Below are 23765 nucleotides of genomic sequence, written 5' to 3'. Positions count from 1 at the left end.
TTTCCTCAGTCTCTTTTGTTTATAATGTGTATCTCTTGTAAGCTTTTTATTTGACTATTACGTCGATTTCTGGTTAATATCTCATTGTGAAGTACTTTGCTTAAGTTCTGTATTATTTATTCCACCTTTCGAAAAAGAACTTCTGTCGTTTCAACCTTCTATGTCTGACATGGCCAGATGGTTAAGGCACTCCTAATCCAAGGGTCGCGGGCTCGAATCCTCGTTACACAAAACATACTCGTTCTTTCAGCCGTGGGGACGTTATAATATCACGGTCAATCCCACTGTTCTTTGGTAAAAGAGTAGGCCAAAAGTTGGCCATGGGTAGAGATGACTAGCTGCCTTCCTTCTTGTTAAGGTAAGGACGGCTAGAGCAGATAGCTCTCATGTAGCTTTGCGCGAAATTCAAACCAAACTATCGAATAACAGAATTACAGAATAATTCGCGAAAAAACATGGGTGTAGTTTTCACCAGACTGTAATCAAAATTATGTAGTGATATTTTCTCTATTTGTCTATTTTAGTATTGCTTACGAATTTTTTTTTTTTTCTGAACAAAGGCTACCTATGCACTTGAAGTGTGTAATATTAAACCAGGGAATAAAACGAAATGTATAACGAAACCAAGTTATTTCGATTTCTAAGTAACAGCTTAACCAGAGCTGGCATAATACATAATGTTCCGATAGCGTGTTTCAGTTGTAAGTATGATGTAAAAATCGAGTTTGGATAGACGCGATCAGCAGACCACCGACAGTCCTTGTATAGATTTGTATTTAATAGCGTATATACCCAAAAAAATTCTGAGTTCACAGTTTAAAATGCAGTTTAACTTTTTTCAAGTTATAGTACATACAGACACAGTTCAAAATTGTTAAGAATGAAATAGTTTGAAGATTTCGAACTTAAAAACATAATTTATTTTGAGAAAATATTAAATAACGCAAACATGCTTTAGATGTGTATAAACTGAGTTGCTGTAACTCCGTTTTCTGTACAAATTTTTAAACAAATCTACATTTTTCAAGGTTCATTATACAAAGATATGGATGATTAATTTTTATAGTATGTGTGTGTGTGTTTCGTATAGAAGTTTCTGTACTTGCCGTCGTAATTAAGAGTGATTTTTTTTTTGTAATAGATAACGTTGTACTTTATTAACTTTACGTGTATAATTTCTTTTTCTAATGTCATATATTACATGATCGTACACATAATTTTCCTCGTTATAGAGGTCATCGTTACAATCGTTTTTTGGGTTTCTGAAAATGACAAAATAAAAGAAACCGAACAGAAAATAGCCGGGATTTCTAGATTAAATTATACATAAACCTCTCTTCAGCGATCAAAATGTATTCGGATTTAAAGGCCTATTACTCATTTCTCTGCACTTGTTCTCCGATAGGTAAGCAGTAAATTTACGGACTTGAAAATTTAAAAATCCCTGGTTCGATTTCGCACGGTGGACACAGCAGGCTGTCAAATGTGGCTTTACTCTTAAACAAACAAACAACCTATGCGCTCATGAATTGTGAAGGAATATAAATTTGGGGGTTGTAATGCCTCATACGTTAGGACTAATTACGTCTACGGTCTTCTTAACACATTAACAATCGTAGCAGAAGGGGGAATCTACTGTCAAATTCTCCATACTTATAGCAATTCAGAAACACATTGAAAGCAACAGTCATCTCATCTGGATCAGAAGCAAACTGGACTCTTAGAATCCCACCTTGATAAAAGGTAGAGTAGAGCCCGCGGGTTTGTCGTAAAAATAATAAAAGTCTACAGTTAAGAATTGTTTGTAGTAATTTAATGTTTAAACACTAGTCATACATAGTTCACGTCACCGGTTATACACAGGAATCCTTCACAAGATAGAAGATAACGTGTTGAGCAGAAATATTAAGTGGCTCTTTTATGATTCACCTGGTTATTGGTAGAATTAAATCAAATGTTAACTTGATTGTGACAGACAAGTAATTATTTGTTTATTATGTTGACTCAACATTAATCTAGTTCTTTTACTTACTTTTTTAGAGGAGCCCTCTGCGATATTTCAATGCAGTCCATTAGGCTCACTCACCTCATGATCTGGGTTTTTAAGTCTCTTGTATTTACGGCAGTTTCAGTTTAAGAGTTCTTACTTAGTTTATTTAATATTTAATGATTATTTAGTTTTCGTAACAAGAATGCTAAAATTTTCTTATTTTAAAATAATAGCTTTGACAATTTTCGTTATGTAGATTTGTACAAGTTCTACGTTGTGTATGTAGTTTAATTGTTGTTACAGGTATTTGTAATATCGTTGACGTCATCTTACTCGAAGCTTCCAAGTCTTTGTAGTCGTGTTTAATATTGTTGTTACTAGAGAGCTAGATATTTCCTTTATTTTGTTACGTGCTATAAATACGTACAGATACAGAGAGAAATAAAGTTAAATTGGTGAACGTGAAAGGAAATTTAAGTTATACTGAATGATCGTGAGTTTAGTTGCAATAGATGATTTCTAACGTGAGTTTCACAGCTTTCATTGTAAGAACAAAGACAAAAAAGAATTATTTATCTTGTCTAAGGGTGTTATAAAGTAACTGGACTCACCTGTGTGGACTTTTGACGTATAAGAGAATTATTTAAAGTTCTGGATACAAATGTGGTAACTGTGGTAATCTCTGATTCTATTGTGATAACAGAGAAGATATAAAACAATTCGTCTTTTCAATTGAGTTCTAAAGTAACTGAACCAGCCTATATAGACTTTTGGTGATAAAGGGAATTAAAATATTTAAAGCTGTAGATTCAAATATGATAACCTACAGTATAATGAATGTTTTTGAACATACGTTTGACTTATTTTGAATTTATAATTTCTAAACAAGTAGCTTGTGTACTACCCATTTATTGTTGAAATTTATCGCCAATATATCACAGACACCTACTGTAAAGAATACAGCGCTTAAAATCGAATAAAGTCCCGGTGGGTCAGTGCGCTCTTGAGGTGGGTCATTAAGAACGCCTAATATTATTTGTTCCAAAATACAAAGATACCAAATGAACTATCGATGCTGTGCTTAACACGGGTATCGTAACCAAGTTTTTAATGTTATAAGTCTTAATACTTACTGCTTAACCACTAGGAAGCCTGAGACATTTATTCTACACGAGCTCCAAACTTCACATGCATTTGTCCTAAATAACTTTGTGTAATTCCACAGAGAAAAGCAACAACAAACTGTAATATTGTAACAAGTATGTTGTGTTACACCCATCTTTAAACCTTTGTTTTATTTCAGTTATTTTACTTTGTATTTTCATTCCTTATTTTGGATCTTTGTAACATATCTTTTATTTTATTCAATATAACTTGCTAAAGATGAAATGTATATCTTTCGAAATGTTTAAGTTTTAACACTCCTACGAAAAGACGTTTCTAGTCCTGATTTCTCCAAGCCCGTTCCCCTGGCTGTGGTTTCGCTAGATAGTAGATAGGGACAGTGGGAATCTCGTTAATCCATTCATTAATGGATTTAAGTGGCAATTTCATTTAAATACAAAATTATTAGCCTAATATTAATAACCTTTCAAGTTGCTCTGGGGCCTATTAGGCCCCACTTTTCGTAGGAGTGTTAAAGGGCTGTTGCCGTTTCACAGGAATCTAATGTTTATTACCATTTTCGTTTCGTTTTTCTCTATTATTAGACCGCTTTTAGTTTTGAAATAATAAAGATATTTTACTCCAGGGTTTCTTTTCCATGTAAGGTTGGGGGTTTTCCCTCTTCTATATATATTCTCAAAATAATCTTTAATTTGTTATACTTTCTCCGCAGTTTCTATAGCTCAAGACAATAAAGGGCCATTATTTGACGTGGAGCCTCCTTCTAAAGTCGTATTTTACAACAACACTGAGGCTGTTATTCCGTGTTCCGCCACGGGAAATCCGAATCCCATAATTAGCTGGAGGGATGAACGCGGAGATGAAGTTGAAGATATTCCCAATTTACGTTATATTACCCAAGACGGCTCTTTAATTTTCCCGCCATTTTCAGCTAGTGAATACCGTCAAGACATTCATTCAGTTGTTTACATATGTGTTGCATCGAACATTGTTGGAGCAGTAAGAAGTCGAGACGTACACGTCAGGGCAGGTAAGGACTTGGTTGTAGCTCAATTAACTTAATTTTGTTTCTTAATATGACGTGTGTGTGTGTTTGCACATAAATCTTTTCTTTTGTACTAGTTGACCAAAATAAATAAATAAAATAATTAAAAACCAGTAAGATGGTTCGAAAACTTTGACTGTGTTTTTGTGTATTTGGGTTAAAAAAAAGTTTTGAGTTTACTTTCCATTAGATGAAGCCCGGCATGGCCGGGTGGTTAAGGCGCTCAACTCGCAATCTATGGGTTGCGGGTTTGAATTCCCGTCCCATGGAACATGTTCGCCCGTGAGGGCATTATAAAGTGACAGTCAATCCCATTATCCGTTGGTAAAAGAGTAGCCCAAGAGTTGACGACGGGTGGTTGATGACTTGTTGCCTTCCTTCTAGTCTTTCACTACTAAATTAGGGCGTCCTGCATGGCTAGGTGGGCTAAGGCTTACGTCTTGTAATCTGAAGGTCGCGGGTTCGCATCCCCGTCGCACGAAACATGTTCGCCTTTTCAACCGTAGGGGCGTTATATCGGTACGGTCAATCCCACTATTCGTTGGTAAAAGATAGGCCAAGAGTTGGCGGTGGGTGTTGATGACTAGCTGCCTTCCCTCTAGTCTTACACTGCTAAATTAGGGACAACTATCGCAGATAGCTTTGCACGAAATTCAAAAAACAACCAAACTAACTAAATTAAGTACGGCTAGTGCTGATAGCCCTCGTGTAGCTTTGCATGGAAATAAAAACAAACCCAAACCTTCTATTAGAGAAACTTTTAACTCGACGCTTGTGGTAAAGAGTTTTGAATGATGAAAAACTACATCGTGATACAGATCTGGTGTGAAAAGAAAGTATTAAGAGCAACGGACCGTGGCGAGTTCTTTGTTGTACGAACACATACTGAAGATTATACAATTTGGTATTCGTTTTGAATAAATAAACAGGTGGTTGTGAGTAGTAAGGACCGAAATCCCACCTAAAATACAAAATAGGGTTAAAAGTAGGAAAATTAGCGTAATGTAAGGACCTCCACGCAACATTGTTATGAAAATGAAAACATGTTGCACACATTCGTGATGACGAGAAACACTTGAAGTGAAAATGTATTCTAAAGATGGCCACTATGGGTATTAACACTTTAATTAAAATAAAACACAGAACAACGTTTCCACTTTCTTAGGTCATCTTCAGGTTAACCTGCTGCACATATATACATTATCTGGATGGGCTTTCTTACAATACCAAGCATTTAATATCATATAAGTTATATTTCTTTATACACTGTCATGTTTTTTAAATATACTTTCATTTCTAGTTATGATTTTGGTGAGTTAATGGCTTGTACTCTAGGTTGGTTTTCATACAGTTTTTCTCCACATTTTGCTTCGTTATGGGGAACATATTTATGTTATTTATCAAGCACGTGCAAAATAATTGACGTAAAAGTTTGTGTGACAGCCATCCTTAAAACATCTCTTTACTGTATGGATTCTACTTGTTCCCTAAAGAAAATGGAATATTATATGTAATTGCTGCTCTTGGAAGAATCTCCCGTCGAAGATTTTTGCACCGAAGCAATTAACCTTCAAAATCAGCCGTCTTCAAATGCGTCCACATTTTGGAGATTCTATAAAACGTTTTTATTACAAAATACATAAAACTTCCGTTGTTGCTAAATCCTCTTGTGTCTATACAGCATAGTTTCGAAAAATAAAATCTCGTTTAAATACTCTAATTTTATTGTTACGTTAAGACTGAAAACTTGTAGTTCTTTTTGAAAGTCGCAAGCTTTAATTGTCTAGAAGAACAATAAAAACCCAAAGTTAGGTTTCAATTCTCCTGATTGCCATAGACCTCGCGATTTGTCTCAATCTTCAGTGATCACATTAATGAAATATTTCGGCTCTCCAACAAACTAAGTTAATGTGGAGAAGCGAGAAGAAAACTGCATAGACCGAAAGCAATATTTTTTTATATATTTACAGAGTGTATTACAGGAGTACGTTTGATGTATTACAGGGTGGCCACAACTCGTCAGCTAAGAACCCCAGAACCTAAAAGCGTATAGTGTGTAGGTAAAATGACAAATACAAACTATTACCCCATGTGAGGGAATATTATAGAAATATGTGCTTTCATATACATTAGCCTACCAATGTATGAGTAAGACCTGATGGAATGTGCAGTTGTATTCAATCTTGTTCAGTGTGCTTAGCTGTAGTCACTTTTGACCTGTGTGTAAGACATACTATATGGTTCAGTTGTAGTGACTTTTGTTATGTGTGTAAGGCATGCTAGTTGGTTTAGTTGCAGTCACGTTTTGGCTGTGTGCTTGTAAGACCTGTTAGACTGTTCACTTATATCACTCTTTAACCGACATGACTTGGTTAAGGTTAATCTAATTATAGATATTTCAGAAACATATAAACATAAATACGATGTGTATGGAACTGTGTATTTACGAAATGCAGCATTATAGATACGCATGCTCAGGTAATGTATTATGAATTTGTGGTAGTTAGGTGAATTGGAATGTTATGGAATTAAATTATAATTTAAGGGATAAAACAATATTTCAACCTTTTATTTGTTTGTTTATTGTTCTTTACCACAGCACATTTATTTCCTTTATTTGTGGGTGTACTTGCTCACACGTTTTATTTATCGAAATAAATAATATAATTGTAGTTATAATCTTGTTTGTGTAGGAAATGTATAAATATTACTAGTTAATGTTAACTAGTGTATCTGATTCTATATTATTTAACAATATATTTTTTAAATGAATCTCTTCGTTATCACAATGATAACAACTGAACTTAATACCACAACCAAAACAATTGTGAGACTCGACGGTAACGCACGATTATATGGATAATAAAAACTTGAAATCAGTTTGTTTCGAAATGTTTTGTGCAAATCTACGAATAAAGCTCTCTGTGTATATCTGCTCGTAATTTTGTATTATTAAGTTAGAGGGAAGGCAGTTAGTCAACAGCGTTCACCACCAGCTCTTACGGTAATCTTGTCTAACCGAATATTGGGACTTAAGAAATCGCTTTTATTAAACCTTCACGGTCCCAAAATCTAGCCCTCGTATTAGTAGCAACGGGCCGCGAACCATAAACTTTCGGATTTACAGCCCGAGCAGACTTTTCTACTTCTCCACGATCGTTCCAGAATTTATAGTTTGTACTTTTAAAAAAAGCTTACAAGTCTAAACGAAGGATAACCTTACAAACAGACGAATCGGTGTGGACTAACAAATGAAACGGTGAAATATCAGAAGAACAGACGGATGGGTAATAAATAAAAAAACAACAACATGAGATACGGATTTGAGCAGGCTTTATATCCACTATTCTGAATGCGGAAATTTATTTTATGTTAAGAATATTGCTCAACTTTTCGTATTAAAGACATATTCAAAACTCACGTGTATATATACATATAAAAATGTATATGAGATTATACACATAAGACTATTTTCCTGGAACCAAGTCCTTCTTGTCTGCCGATTGAAATCTCACCACGAGTAGGTAATGCATGCGACGTTTTCTCCTCCAATGAATATGTAAAGAAGTAAACTGATCCTGGAGCTCTGTCTTTTTCTGTTACAAGATCGATTTTTCCGTTTCTGTAGTGCAACAGCTGAGCTTTTACTTACAGTGTTTAGATACGATATGCTAAGCCTTCTATTCATATAGAAATTCGTCAGTATAAAAATAAGCCTTCTCATGCAGTCAGAACTGAACCATTCAGAAAAGAAGACTAAATTATTCATTTTCTATATAAGATTTGGACAACAGAATAATGATGTAAGAATAGATGAACAACAGAACAATGATTTAAGAATAGTTGGACAACAGAATAATGATGTAAGAACAGTTGGACGACAGAACTATGATGTAAGAATAGTTGGACAACAGAACAATGATGTAAGAATAGTTGGACAACAGAACAATGATGTAAGAATAGTTGAACAACAGAATAATGATGTAAGAACAATTGGACAACAGAACAATAATGTAAGAACAGTTGGACAACAGAACAATGATGTAAGAACAGTTAGACAACAGAACAATAATGTAAGAATAGTTGGTCAACAGAACAATGATGTAAGAACAGTTGGACAACAGAATAATAATGTAAGAATAGTTGGTCAACAGAACAATGATGTAAGAACAGTTGGACAACAGAACAATGATGTAAGAACAGTTGGACAACAGAACAATGATGTAAGAATAGTTGGACAACAGAACAATGATGTAAGAACAGTTGGACAACAGAACAATAATGTAAGAATAGTTGGACAACAGAACAATGATGTAAGAACAGTTGGACAACAGAATAATGATGTAAGAACAGATGGACAACAGAACAATGATGTAAGAATAGTTGGACAACAGAACTATGATGTAAGAATAGTTGGACAACAGAAGAATGATGTAAGAATAGTTGGACAACAGAAGAATGATGTAAGAATAGTTGAACAACAGAATAATGATGTAAGAACAATTGGACAACAGAAGAATGATGTAAAAACAGATGGACAACAAACAATGATGTAAGAATAGTTGGACAACAGAACAATGATGTAAGAACAGTTGGACAACAGAACAATGATGTATGAATAGTTGGACAACAGAACAATGATGTAAAAATAGATGGACAACAGAACAATGATGTAACACAAATAAAGAATAAGGATGCGGAAGTTAATAATTTCAGCATCAAAAATACCCTTAATTTTTCCTTTACTTTTTTAAAGATAGTTAATTTGAAATATAAAGTAAATAGAGGGTCTTGCGATGATTAAATCTGATGATATTTCATTCTCAATATATGTGCAAAAAATGTAAGGGAGAAACATAATGAAAACAGTACAATATGTTCTACTAGTATAGGTACACAAAGAATTAGGTTTTATGCAGTGATGAGAATACGCCGTCTATCGAATTTAACCTCTATTCTTAAGACTCACGTGTAAAGTGAAATTGATATTTTAAGGTTGAAGCCAATAAGGTCGATCAAACCTATAATGTCTCAGATTAAGACTACTGTTTACAGACTGTAACAGTTGCTTCTCTCACAATTTTCGCACCAAGCTACACAAGGTCACTCTCTCCATAGCTCTAAAGAGATTAGAGATAGGCAGTTAGTCAACAACACTCTCTGCCATCTGTTGGGCTACTCATGTCTAATGGAATATTGGTATTTCACCGTGACTCTATAGCACACCACCGTCTTCAAAGAGCAGGAAATGTTTCTGTGGCAGCGCGTTACAAACCGTAAATCATCGACTTTACAGTCCCCATTCACTAACTACTTGGCCACACCTGTCTCTATAGCCAGTAGCGGCAATGCAGCTACTTTGATGAAATAAAACACAAACAGAGAGAATAGCTTGTTAAACATAGATTACTTTGGTAGTAAATAAAGTTAATATCCTGAATTTTAGTAACGAAACAAACACAATAGGTATTTCACGTTTCATAGGGCATATAACGTTCAACCGTTTCATTAACTTCGATATTCTGTTCAGAACTGCCCCCCGCTAGTACAGCGGTATGTCTCCGGATTTACAACGCTAAAATCAGGGGTTCGATTCCCCTACGTGGGCTGAGCAGATAGCCCTTTGTGGCTTTGCTATAAGAAAAACACCCCAAACACCCCACATTGTTCAGAACTTCAAATAACGAGAGGAAAAATAAACTGCGATGAACATTTATGAAGACAAACACATCTAAAATACATATAACTGAGTATTGTGTTTATATCTTTGTAAAATAAGTCGAGTGATATTTATCATGTAACCAAGACGGCCAGATCCAACTTACTTCTTTATGTAGCTGCATATATTGTGATAGTTGTCTTAAATTTCTTCATAATGCTTTGTTTGCTTGTTTTTGAATTTCGCGCAAAACTACACGAGGGCTATCTGCGCTAGCCGTTCCTAATTTATCAGTGTAAGGCTACAGGGTAGATAGCTTGTCATCACCGTCCACCGCCAAATCTTGTGCTACTTTTTTACCAACGAATAGTGGGTTTGATCGTAACTTTACAACGCCCCCACGGCTGAAAGGACGAACATGTTTGGTGTGACAGGAATTCGAACCCGCGACTCTCAGTCGAACGCCCTAACCATCTGGCCATGCCGGGCCTAGCCATACTGTTCATACAATTGTGGCGGCGGAAATTTAAAGAAAAAAATTTCTTACCTTCGCCAGTAGTCTGTTTGCTTTCATTTATTTTGTTGTTTTTGTTTTTAGTAGCAGTTGTTTTCCTACAAGTCACTGTTTTACATGTTTGGTGTGTATCCATTCCAGTTTTAAAATTAAAAAATTGATTTAACATGTGAATCGAGATCAAAATTAATTAATATGTGACATAACTACATTCTTCAGTTACATATTGTTGTTTTTTTCTGCGTGTACATCTGCTGTAATATAACCTACGATTCTCATAAGGTATTGGCCCCAAAATAAAAACAGAACTTATTATTTATTTGTTTTTGTTTAATCCCATTACTTGATGGGTAAAGAGGCAATCAAACTTGTTACATTTAATGATTGTAGGAAGTTAAGAATTTTATTGACTCTAGAAGAGTTTATTTGTTTGTACTTCGAAAAAGCTTCACGATGGACTATCTTTGCTGGGTCTACCATGAAATATGGGTTTTAAAGTTATAAGCCTTCAAACTTACCACTGAGCCTTTATGGGGGGATGATTTTGAAGGATATATAAATTGTTGGGACCCAAATACCTATTACTGTGCCGGTATCAGAGCCTGTACAATGACGTCAATGGCAGATTAAGGCCACCTGTATCAACACGAACAATGTAAATAAAACTGTAACCAAAGGTGCACTGATAGTGATACAAAATCCATTAGGATCAGACTGTTGACCCGTGCATATAATGTAGTAAAAGGCGCCAGTACGGAAGTAAAGATATCGATTGAACATCCGCAACAAAGGCTTAGCATCTTAGAACGGCTGGTATGGGTATTAACACTTTTACTGATAAGGAGAGAACAACGTTTCGACCTTCCTAGGTCATCTTCAGGTAACCTGGAAGGTCGAAACGTTGTTTCAATAAAAGTGTTAATACCCATACCAGCCGTTCTGAGATATATTTTTATTTGAAGTGGGTTTCTCGTCATCAAGAAAGGCTTACCATAACGTATCGCTATTAACATTCCCAGGATTGTATGGTTTACATAAAAACAGGAAGGTCGAAAGGCAATCAAACAACTTGACTGAATTGTAGGAAGTAATATAGAAGACGTTTGGAACGATATTCCATAATCGTAAATTGATGAATTCATGGTATCATACAAACTATCCTGATCTTTAAAACAAATATAATATGTCAGTGTAATATACAAATTATTCCCTTATTTTTGTATTTTATGTATCAATGGTAATCTGCTTGTTTAGTTGCAATTACTCATTGTTTACGATTGTTTTGTCAAAGCTGGCGACAACCCGATAAAACTTTGAATTCTTGTGGGTTATTTTTGCTCTACAAACAGCTGGAGATGGAATATTGATGTGGGGTGTGTTTTCGTGGCAGGAACTGAGTCCTTTGCTCTCTCTGAATAGGTTGCATTATGTTCCACATATATCTCAGTATTCTCTTGAAGCAAGTACATTCTGTATATACCCTGTTTTTATCATAAGGTGATGGATATTTTCAATACGACGGTATCACCATTCGCCACGCCGGTAGTGTTCATTTTGTTTTTAACAACTTCAAGAGAAGTTCCGCCATCTTCCCTTCACCCCACAGTTTGTGGCACGTACTGGAACGAGCTGTCTGAGCGTGTACATATTTTCCTTCAAGCTTGAAATAATTTGAAACAATTTTTCATGATGAATTCTATGAACATGATGTTTGTTTGTTTTTTAATTTCGCTCAAAGCTACACGAGAGCTATCTGCTCTAGCCATCCCTAAGTTAACAGTGTAAGATTAGAGGGAAGGCAGCTAGTCATCACTACCTACGCCAACTCTTGGGCTACTCTATTGCCAAGGAATAGTGAGATTGTCCGAAACTTTTAAACGCCCCAAGGCTGAAAGGGCGAGCAACCCGCAACCCTCAGATTAGGATTCGAGAGCCATAACTACCATACCATGCCCATCCCAAACATAATGTACTCCAAAAACTATGGAGTCTGTATCACGACGCTTTCAGACTGTGGTAAAAATATACGCGGTTATCGAACGCATTATTGTTAAAAGTGTTCAATATTTGTTAGTTAAGCAGGGCCACGTGCACAATTGTTTTACTTCTTTGTTCTATGGATATGATTATCTGTTTGTTTTTGGCCTAGAAATTTGAAATTAGATATCCCAGAAAAATGACGGCGAAGCCCAGAACTACAAACAACAGAAACGGTTTGTAACCCCTACTGTAACGAGATATGTACATCTAGAACACAACAGCTTGACACTGGTACTGCGAAATGGACAGTATTTATGGCTTTAGACAACCGATACAGCGAAAGTTATTCTTCAGAAGATACATCTTTCACACTGGAAGATACTTACTGTTGTTATGCTAGGATCATCTTAGGTACGCGCACGCGTATATGTATTTCATACGCATTTGGATGCTATTACCACGGGTATTATCCGTTATGACAATAAGTTGACAACCTGGACCGAGAACACTAATGTGATATGCGTGTGTATACACATATATATATAGATGCAGCGGTTTGTCTACTATGGTAAAATGAACGTATAGATAACATTATCACAATTATATATATATATATATATTCACTTATCAATTATATAATCAATAACTAATTTAGAATACTGGTTCAGATGCACAGTCGAACGTAAGACGCTCTGCACAGCATAACTTGATAATGTTTAGATGCTGAATACCAAGCACAACATATGTAAACACGCTACAATTAGTTTCTCTTACGGAGTAACAGAACACAATAAATTGATAATCTAAAACCTTTCGAAAAGAAGATCTGTTTTCTTCTCCTTCTGTTAAATTGATTGAAAGATACAAATTTCCAAAACATTTTGTCATTGTCAGAACTTTATTTGTTTTTTTTTTTTACAAAATTCATAATTGTATATTTTATATGTTTCGTCTGCAGGTTCAATACGTCTTTCTTTAACAAAATATTAATTTAGGCTTAGCTATCTGTGATAAAAATCACGCTAAGCTGTCGATTAGTTTTTGTTATCAAATTTCTATTGATTTTTCATAAAGAATTTCATATTTTAAAATTTTTTCTATATACATAAATAATGTTTAAGATAGTTTATCGTTATCCAGCCTAGTTATGAAGTTAAACAAAAGGTCTCTTTGACAGTGATTTATAACAGAGGTTAGAGAGATGGAAAGGTTATTTGTACATACGTCCAATTTATAATCCTTTAAAGTTAAAAGTCAAATTACGACGAATCTAGGAATACAATTTACAGTATATCGTGGTTATTACAATAAATAACTAGGCCTTTTCGTTTTCAATGCTTCTACAACGGACTAGAAATGGCATTTCCACTTGGGTACTGGACCATTAACGTTGTTGATCCCTTAATTAGATGGCCCGGTATGGCCATGTGATTAAGGTACTCGACTCGTAATCTGAGGGTCGCGGGTTCGAATCCCGTCACATTAAACATGCTTGCCCTTTCAGCCGTGAGAGCATTATAATGTTCGGTCAATCCCACAAATCGTCGGAAAAAGAGTAGTCCAAGAGTTGGCGGTGGGTGATGATGACTAGCTGCCTTCCCTCTAGTCTTACACTGCTAAATTAGGGACGGTTAACGGAGTTAGTCCTTGTGTAGCTTTGAGTGTAATTCAGATCATTCAATTAACAATGTGTTTAAATATGTGTTTTACTTATCAGATTAAGGGTTATCTAACCTGTGTAAAAGTCACTGCGTGTTACATCACGTTCGATTTCTCGAACGAGGAGGAGTCATAACGCTAAATGCATTTATCTAGACGGAACAGTTCGATTATATTCTGCTCATTACGATTTTAATGACGGGAGTGCAAGGAGAGACTATGAGGAGTGTGTGTCGTGTTACCTTATAAGTGTTGTTATTGTTAGTATAACATACCTAAAGATGTAGTGTGAGGCCACATAGTCTATAGCCAAGAATATAAAATTTATTATAAAAGTAAAAACATCTATTCATTTTTAAACTTAAATTGTTTCTGAATTAAGCTATGATTTATCACCAACGTGTTTAATAAAAAAACAAACCTCTTTAATTAACGAAAACTCCAAATCAAGAAATTAATATTTTCCCACTTGTGTGGACTTTTAGTTAAATATTATTCCGGTTTTGTTGTCTATACCTTCCATTTTAATCTTTCGCTACATAGAGTAACAAGAAGATTAGGTTATACTTCTGTTGCTAAGCAACATGAAATAAAAGTCATTGTTACCAAAACACACTTGCTTTTTTGTATATTTGAAGTTGTTAATCTAACTGATTTTTGCCAGCAATTATTTTATAAATAAGCCACTAATTCATTTCGTAAATTATATTAATATTGATTGGATAACAGAAGAATGTACCAACGTGTTACTGCTTCGACTGCATGTTTCTGCCTCTTTCTTGGTCAAGCTTGATTTCGCAAAATATGTTTATTTCATTTAATTGTGCAATGTGAGGCCATACTGTGGTATATGGTAATTGTGCAATGTGAGGCTATACTGTGGTATATGGTAATTGTGCAATGTGAGGCTGTACTGTGGTATATGGCAACTGTGCAATGTGAGGCTGTACTGTGGTATATGGTAATTGTGCAATGTGAGGCTATACTGTGGTATATGGTAATTGTGCAATGTGAGGCTGTACTGTGGTATATGGCAATTGTGCAATGTGAGGCTATACTGTGGTAAACTAACATAATTAGTTGCAAAAAAAACTTTTCTTCTTCCGTCCTACAAAAAATTCATGAATCATATCAACTTCGATAACAAAAGAACACATTGAACTGTGTGTTACTACAATGCGTAACAATAATTGCACTAATAACAGGAGAACATTGTGTATCATTTGTTACTACAATATCTAACAATAATTTAACTGTTACGCTATGTATTAATACCAATCATTTAGAATAATATTCAACAATAACAGAACCGTCATGCTTTATACATATATTAATGCAATAATGAAAGATTTTTTTGTAGAATTTATTACCACAATACCTAACAATAATTGAACCGCCGATAACAGGGAATTCGATTTTCCAGTACAGCGAACATCTTGACAAACGTTTTATCTGCACCACCTCCCTCTGAAAGAGTTTGTTTGTTCTCTGCACGAGCTTCGTTTTGTGTAGATAGCTTTCGTAGATGAAAACCTCGTTCTCATTCATGGATCCACAAAACATGGCCCTAGTCATGTAAATATAAAACAGATCTTAAGACATTATGTTATATGACTTTTCTTCTCCCATGATGTATACATTTCGATTACTTATGCACTTGGTTTCGTAAAGTCTTGACGAAGAAATGCGTGTTTATTCATTTTGTTGATAAAGGTATGAAAATACCAAAGTTCATGACACAAATAATGAGCATGGCCAGGTGGGTTAAGGCGTTCAACTTGTAATCTTAGGGTCACGGGTTCGAATCCCCGTCGCACCAAACATGCTCTCCCTTTCAGTCGTGGGGGCGTTACAAAGTGACGGTCAATCCCACTATTCGTTGATAAAAGAGTAGCTCAAGGGTAGGCGGTGGGTGGTTATGACTAGCTGCCTTCCCTCTAGTCTCACTTGCTTAATTATGGACGGCTAGCGCAGATAGCCCTCGTGTAGCTTTGTGCGAAATTCAAAAACAAATACACAAATAATGCATCTTATACACAATACGCAATTTCTATATTGGCTAGTATAGTACAAGAAACAGGGCTTCTATAACAGGTTGTAATAAAAGTAATGAACTTTCTTCAAAATCTTGATATAAACGGAGGAAATAATTCATTTTAAATTGAAGATTTATCTGCCTGTGGAGAACCTATGAACGCAAGAGTTTTATTCTTTGAAAGCTCTAATAATTATCGTTTAAAGGCAGTTTTAATTGTTTTTAACATTTTCTAAATGTTGTGGTGACCACAATAGCTGCTAGTTTATATATCACCGACTTCCTATTTTAGGGTTAAAGTAAAGTTTTGTTTTTAATATAAATTTCTGTTTACATTATAAAGCTTTGTCTCATTTTTGTGCTATGAAGCCATATTAAAAAAAAAACAGTTATATTGCTAGGATTGTTGTACAGCTTTGTGCTATGAAACAATGTAAATAATAAACAATTTTATTGACAGATTGTTGCATAGCTTTGTCTCATCTTTGTACTATGAATCAATGTAAATATTAAACAATTGTATCTTCAGGATTGTGGTACAGCTTTGTACTGTGAAGTGATATAAATAATAAACAATTATATCGTCAGAAATGCTGTACCAGTTCGATTGAATTTTGACCAATTACTCCTCATAAGGTGAAATTAATGCTTAGTAAGTTTAATACATAATGCAATAAGTTGTATAGAAGTTACAACAATGCTGCAATTGCAATAGGGCAAATATCGCATACTGTAGTTAATAAGTCATATACAGTATTCCGTAAAAACAGTTCGTATCAAATATAATTATTTTGATTGACTTTAGCTGATAGTCGTTTAGCCGCAATTGAAATAATATAAAAATAATTAAAACAACTGTACAAAAAAATGAAATATGGTCAGCACATCGATAAGATTACTGTAATCGCGACTTATTATACTTTTTCACGGGTATTAAATACGACAAAGAAAAGGACGACGTTTCTGCTGGCTAGGATATATGGTTTCCTAACTTGATATCAGATTTGCTGTAGTAACTCAAGTACTGTCGGAGACATGAGAAAAAAACATCCAAAGATTAAACTAAAATATTGCATATTTTGCTCTCGCCTGGAGGGAAAACTAATAGAGTCGATCACGCAGATATTTATACCAAAAATTAGGGTATTTTTTTAAAAGTGGAATATTTTTAACTTTATAAAAATTGGAAGAGAAATCTGGAAGTTATAAAACCAAACCTACTATCGTGCGAAAGTTTTCACTCGATTTTTGCGGACTACATTGGGTATGGGTAACATTTCAAAATAGTTAAAAAAACAAAACGGTTCCCGATATGTGATTGTATTTGTTTCTGGCCCATAGCCAGCATATCTTATGATATCACTTGAATCTATTGTACAAAACTGTACAAGGAACACGTTGTCTATTGACAAACAACTTCGCTGAAAAAAGGTGTGTACACAAATAAAACAGATGAAAGATATGAATTGAGAGTTACTAAAGAAACCTGGTAGCAATTATGCCTCCAAAGTCGGTGCGTAACTACGCGTAATAAAACAGCTGGTCATGTGATTTCTTGCAGTATGTAAGTAATAGTCTTCAAATTTTGTAAAATTTTGAAATACTTAGTCACAGTATTTTTCATAAAATTTTGATCATCAGGTTTCCTTATTTTAGCCGCAGACTTTGATTTCACGTATTTTCCTTCTTGCTCCATAATTTTTTACAGCGATACTGATTTTAGTCAGACTTCTTACCGCGGAGAAAAATACTTGATGAACAGAACAAACTTTCCATTGTAAAGTAATGTTGCTGATTATTACCGATACCAAAACAAAGTAATCAGTTTGTAGTTTCATTTGAAAGAACACTGATATCAAGTCAAGTGTGTGGGGGCAGATGTTTGTAATAAGTAGAAGTTATGCACTCCTGTAATACGGTTGAGACACCATTCAACAACATATACAGGTTTTTATTCTTCAAAACTTTTAAAAAGGTAAAATAAACAAACATCTGAGTTTCGTATACAGCAAGTTAAGGAAAAAGACAGAAAGGTGATTGGGAAATGTTAAGTTATTGATCAACAGATAAGACACAGGAAACGACAGCGTCAGAAACATCTGTTGGTTCGTCCGTTACTTCTTCGTCTCACTCTGACAGCTTGAAAGGCTGCCATAACGGAAATGTTCGTAACTTGATAGAGAAGCAAAGTTACTTGACAGATGATGGGCAGAACGCTTACGGAAATTCCCTTGCAGCAAATGTATGTAAGCATTAGCTAGATAAGTAGTTATGGAGAGATACATGTGAGAAAAAGAGTACGTACAATAAACTGATATAATCTTGATACATAATAACATGTATTTTAACTAAAAAGTGACATGACTAACACCATGTAATGGAATTCTTTAATTTTCATGCAGCATTCAGTGACATTCCACTGCATTCAGTGACATTCCACTACATTCAGTGACATTCCACTACATTCAGTAACGTTCCACTGCATTCAGTCACATTCCACTGCATTCAGTCACATTCAGTGACATTCCACTGCATTCAGTGACATTCCACTGCATTCAGTAACATTCCACTACATTCAGTGACATTCCACTGCATTCAGTGACATTTCACTACATTCAGTGACATTCCACTGCATTCAGTGACATTCCACTGCATTCAGTGACATTTCACTACATTCAGTAACATTCCACTGCATTCAGTGACATTCCACTACATTCAGTGACGTTCCACTGCATTCAGTGACATTTCACTACATTCAGTGACATTCCACTGCATTCAGTAACGTTCCACTGCATTCAGTCACATTCCACTGCGGTGGTAAAATAGTGAAATTCTTTTTTTTACGTAAAATAAAATTTATCCGAATGAGAGGTATTAAGCTCCGATGTATTATTACTTGAAAGTGTCCCGTTACATTTTGATTTCTCGATGATCTTAAACTAAAACTTGTATTACGACAAGAGTCTTGATAAGACTCATTCACGTTTTTATCTTAATCGTAGTGGAAAGCCCAGCATGGCCACATAGGTTAAATTAGGTAGGGATAGACGGCCCAGCATGGGCAGGTGGGTTAAGGAGTTCGACTCGTAATCTGATGGTCGCGGGTTCGAATCCCCGTCGCACTAAACTTGCTCGTTCTTTTAAGCCGTGGTGGCGTTTTAATGTTACGGTCAATTCCACTATTCGTTGGTAAAAGAGTAGCCCAAGAGTTGGCGGTGGGTGGTGATGACTAACTGCCTTCCCTCTTGTCTTACACTACTAAATTACGGACGGCTAGCGCAGATAGCCCTCGTGTAGCTTTTCGCAAAATTTAAAACAAACAAATCGTAGTGGTAGACCTCGTTTAATTCTTTTCCAGCAGGAACAGATTTAGGTTTCTTGGCGGTTGATCTTATACAACGAACAAAAGCCCAACATTTGTGAGATTCTTACTATAGCTGTGAACCAGTGTTTCTGATCTGTCTCATAACTTACTTAGTCTTCTGTACCGAGGTCGTAATTAAATACACACACAGACAATAGTACAACACTGTGCAATTTACTAAAAAGCCTTGGTTCGTGATTGGTTTGAACTAGACAGCACGATAAAAATAAAATGTATCAGATCTACGTATTTAACTCAAAATAGCAAAAAAGAATGTTTTATCTTTGCATGCTTTTCATCAGACTCAAAGTAGCAATTTCGTTTCTTATTGTTTACACTACAACTGTTTTCTGAAAAAAATGTAAAAAGCAAAACAAAGATTGAAAATGCTTTACAAGACAAAATAAATATAAATTGATATAAAACGGTAATAATAGTTTTAAGGGTCAGTTATTGTTGGTCCTGTACATACGTATATATACATTGGTACCAATGAACCATTATTCATGCATGAACACACACACATGTGTCTTTCAGTTATTATTATCATTTTTCAAATAAAGCAGGTCAATATTCATTGCGATATACTTAGATTAGTTTTAGGGTGCCTGTCAATATGAGGCCTCTTGACAGCATGGCCAGGTGGTTAGGGCGCTTGATTCGTAATCTGAGGGTCGCGGGCTCGAATCGCCGTTACACCAGACATGCTCGCTCTTTTAGTCGTGGGGGTGTTATAATGTGATGGTGAATCCCACATGTCGTTGGTAGAAGGGTATCCCAAGAGTTGGCTTTTCCTCTAATCTTACACTGCTAAATTAGGGACGGCTAGTGCAGATTATCCTCGTGTATTTCTGCGAGAAATTCAATAACAAAGCAAAAAACGAAAATTCGTTCACTGACTAAGTCCAGGTTTTCATATATTTTGTTAGCTTGAATTATTTTAAAACCTTATACACCTCCCATAAATGATTTGATATAAGTTTTAGACAATAACCACTCTGAGGAACCGCAGTTTTTAATTACTCTTTTACAAAACCTCAAGCTTAAAGAACGTTGTGTAATGGTGTTTACTGCAGTAAATAAAATTCTCACTGAAAATGTTGCATTATTGGGTGTAAGGAAAGTTTTAAAGAGTATATTTTTATGTCATTTGAACCGTTGGTTTCTGAGAATAAAAGGGTTATGTTTGTTTAGTTAGTTGTTTAGTACTATCCATTCAAGGTACTTCTATGTGAATGCACAGCCGTACTGTGTTTATACCGAGAAAGAATGTACTGTGGCATATTTCAATATTCTTTTGCCTGTCTCATTATCTACGTATCTGCAAGTAAAAGAAATGCAAAAAATAGATAAACAGGTGGTTTGACTTTCAGTTGATATGTAACACTTTCATAACTTTGCATTTGTTGTACTCCTCCTAACGAAACTTGAGATGTGATTATGTCTCTATTTTATGTAGGTAGGAAGATAGGTAAATAGATAGATAGACAGGCAGATAGAGTGTGTGTGTGTGTGTGCTTTTCTTATAGCAAAACCACATTGGACAATCTGCTGTGTCTACCGAGAGGAATCTAACCCCTCATTTTAGTTTTGTAAATCCGTAGACTTACCGCTGAACCAGTAGGGACAGGCAGATAGAAAAAGCAGATTTTTGTAGACATGTGTTTAGAGTCTTTACATACAAACCACTACAATACTACACCATATGATTTCAGAAAGAACCAAACGAAATGCAAAAAATAAAAATAAACCAGAATGTAATATAATTACTTTTTCAGATTTATTTTATACTTGCCAAAGAAAACAATGTTTAAAAACATTAAACATCAAGCGATCAAGAATTAGTTTTCAATTTATCTTACATCCTGTTGTAAAAATAGGATATTGATTACATTACATTAAAATGATTTTGAAGATACTAATAACGAAGTCGCGTGACAACTATAGTCGGTATGAAGTCACAATTGGACGGAATGTATCAGCAATACCTTTTTAATATTGGCGTTGCGTAGGTAGTGATGCCACTGAAAGATGATGGCTTATAGGAAAGAATATGTAACAACCTTTTGCGATACCAAATATTCATACAGTTATATCATAAAGCCTTGTTCATATCGAGATTAGAATTTCTGAAACAGATATTCAATTGACATAATGGTATTAGAAAACAAAGGGAATGTAAATCAACTTGGGGAACCAGGACCATTGAAAAAGAGACCTGCAACAAATTATACTTGCAGTTCAACCGTCGCATACATCAAATAGCTAATAAGAAAACAATAACATCGCCTGTGGATGCGTGTGTGATTGGATTGTTAAAACTGCCGCTGGAAAACCGTTGTACATGCACACTATAAGGGGGATTGAAATTTCGGGAGAAAGTGGTTTGCCCCGAACATGACGGAATATTTTGAAATATAAACTATATTTCAATATTAATTTCAAGACATGATGCACAGTCTTTAGGTGGAATATGGCTTGACGTGACAATACGAACTGTAACGACGTGGTGGTACTCTTTACTTGTCTTTCACCGATGTCTCGTCAAAGTTTAACTTGTACAGGACACTCTTTAATAAGAAAAAATAGAAAATTACATTTAATTTTTCTCGTATTCTTTTTTAAAAAACCCTAGAACCTGTTATTTATAAACCTATAACGCAGAACAGTTCTGTTTCTCAAAGTGTTTTTTTAAAACATACCGATGTTTGACGTAACGGTTTTGTTCCACAAAAGGAGCATGTCGGCAGTTACAACTTAAATTCTGTATCACAGCGCTATGAAACATATGTCACTGTTCATCGATATATGGTTTCTCATCCAAAGAAAATATTTTCATCCCCAGTCACACGAGTACATAAGAAACCTCCATGGAATGCTGAAAATAAACATTGCCTTGAATAGTTTAAATAAGGCAGTGATATATTCGCGTAAAGATAAAGACGATATATCAGTTTGACACGACCCTCCTCTAGAGGATTTCTTTGCCTGTTTAAGAATTTTCGCGCGTTATCCGCGCATAAAATATTTTGAACTGATAGATTACAGTGTGGAAAAAGTATTTTCGGGCAAAGGGTTTGTTTGTTTTTGATTTAAGCACAAAGCTACACAATGGGCTATCTGTGCTCTGCCCATCACGGGTATCGAAACCTGGTTTTTAGTGTGCAAGTCCGCAGACATATCACTGTAACACTGGGAGGCACGGACAAAGGGCTGAGAACCATGAATCCTTGGATCCACAACCCGGGCACACTAACCCCACTAATCCACAATTGTGAATAGATATTTCATGAGATATTTCTAAACAAAAGAGATATTTATCTCCAAGTTTTACGCAACAAGCTAAAAGGCAATGATCGTGATGAACTAAGATACTGTAAACAGGTATTACAAGGCGCTCGTGACACCACGTTGATAACAAGAGAGTTCCTTCATAAAGATGTCCGAAATTTAAATATATTACATCTATGTAATACTGTTCTAAGTCGGTATAATAACTTCAAACCATTCATTTCCATCCATGTATGATACGATGCATTTCCCACGTAAATATCTAGAATCGTAATACTAGAATTGTTGCATTAAATCTCGGAGCCTTGACGTTTGTGTTCACTTAACGGTCAGCATACACACCCAGCACCTTAATACCAGTATTATACCAACAAATTGTGAGAGATTTCTTCTGAAGAATTTTCGTAATCAGTTGTACTGCCGGAATTCTCTGGAATCCCAATACCCTAAATGAAGACAATAACATTATCAGCATGAAGTGAGAGGATAGAATCCTACTCTGACTTGTATTGATATTTTCGTAACTGTTCACATTCAGACCACAGACTAACTAGAAGAGGTTTGTTACACATTATAAGTGATTCCGGACGAGTCTCCGATGTATTATGTTACGTATGTTACATATTACTGTATCATATAACCGGAAATTTGAATTTAAATTTAAAAGTTAATTAAATTTTAATATCTCTCAAACTTACGTTATTTGCCAACAAGATTAATACAGATAATGTTCTTATTTTTTAAAACACAAATATATTTTAAAATGAAAACAAAAACAATACAATTTATAATAACCGTTATTACTAATAGTTATTACAAATGATGGTCTATATATAGAACAGTTTTATAAACTTACAGACAACACTAAGTCTTATATCAAGTCTAGAACTAAATTCTTTATCCACGATCCAGATCTAAGCCGAGCAAATTAATCCCTAGTTGATATTGTTGCACCTCGCTTAAGCTAATGATGGCTTTCTTGGCTAGCCTCACACCGGCTAGAAGCTCACTTCTTACCGAAGGAGATATTTCATGTCCCTGTAGAAATAATAACACCCGAAGCAATAGGCAATTTTTAGCATTGTAAACTTTCAGATTTATCA

At 35.1% G+C, this 23765-nt stretch overlaps 1 protein-coding gene across 2 annotated transcripts in view; it reads left to right on the top strand.

Moving 5' to 3' along the window:
• The window catches only part of LOC143223346 (cell adhesion molecule Dscam1-like), a 141428-nt gene that overhangs the window by 12932 nt on the left and 104731 nt on the right, over window positions 1-23765 (top strand). For both annotated transcript variants that reach the window (XM_076451221.1, XM_076451222.1), the window contains exon 2: window positions 3828-4145. In XM_076451221.1, the coding sequence (XP_076307336.1) occupies window positions 3828-4145 (318 nt within the window). The remainder of the gene's footprint in view (window positions 1-3827; window positions 4146-23765) is intronic.

The sequence above is a fragment of the Tachypleus tridentatus genome, chromosome 8 (genome assembly GCF_004210375.1).
Source record: "Tachypleus tridentatus isolate NWPU-2018 chromosome 8, ASM421037v1, whole genome shotgun sequence".
Classification (NCBI taxonomy): Eukaryota; Metazoa; Arthropoda; class Merostomata; order Xiphosura; family Limulidae; genus Tachypleus; species Tachypleus tridentatus.
This window is presented reverse-complemented; position numbering and strand designations above follow the sequence as displayed.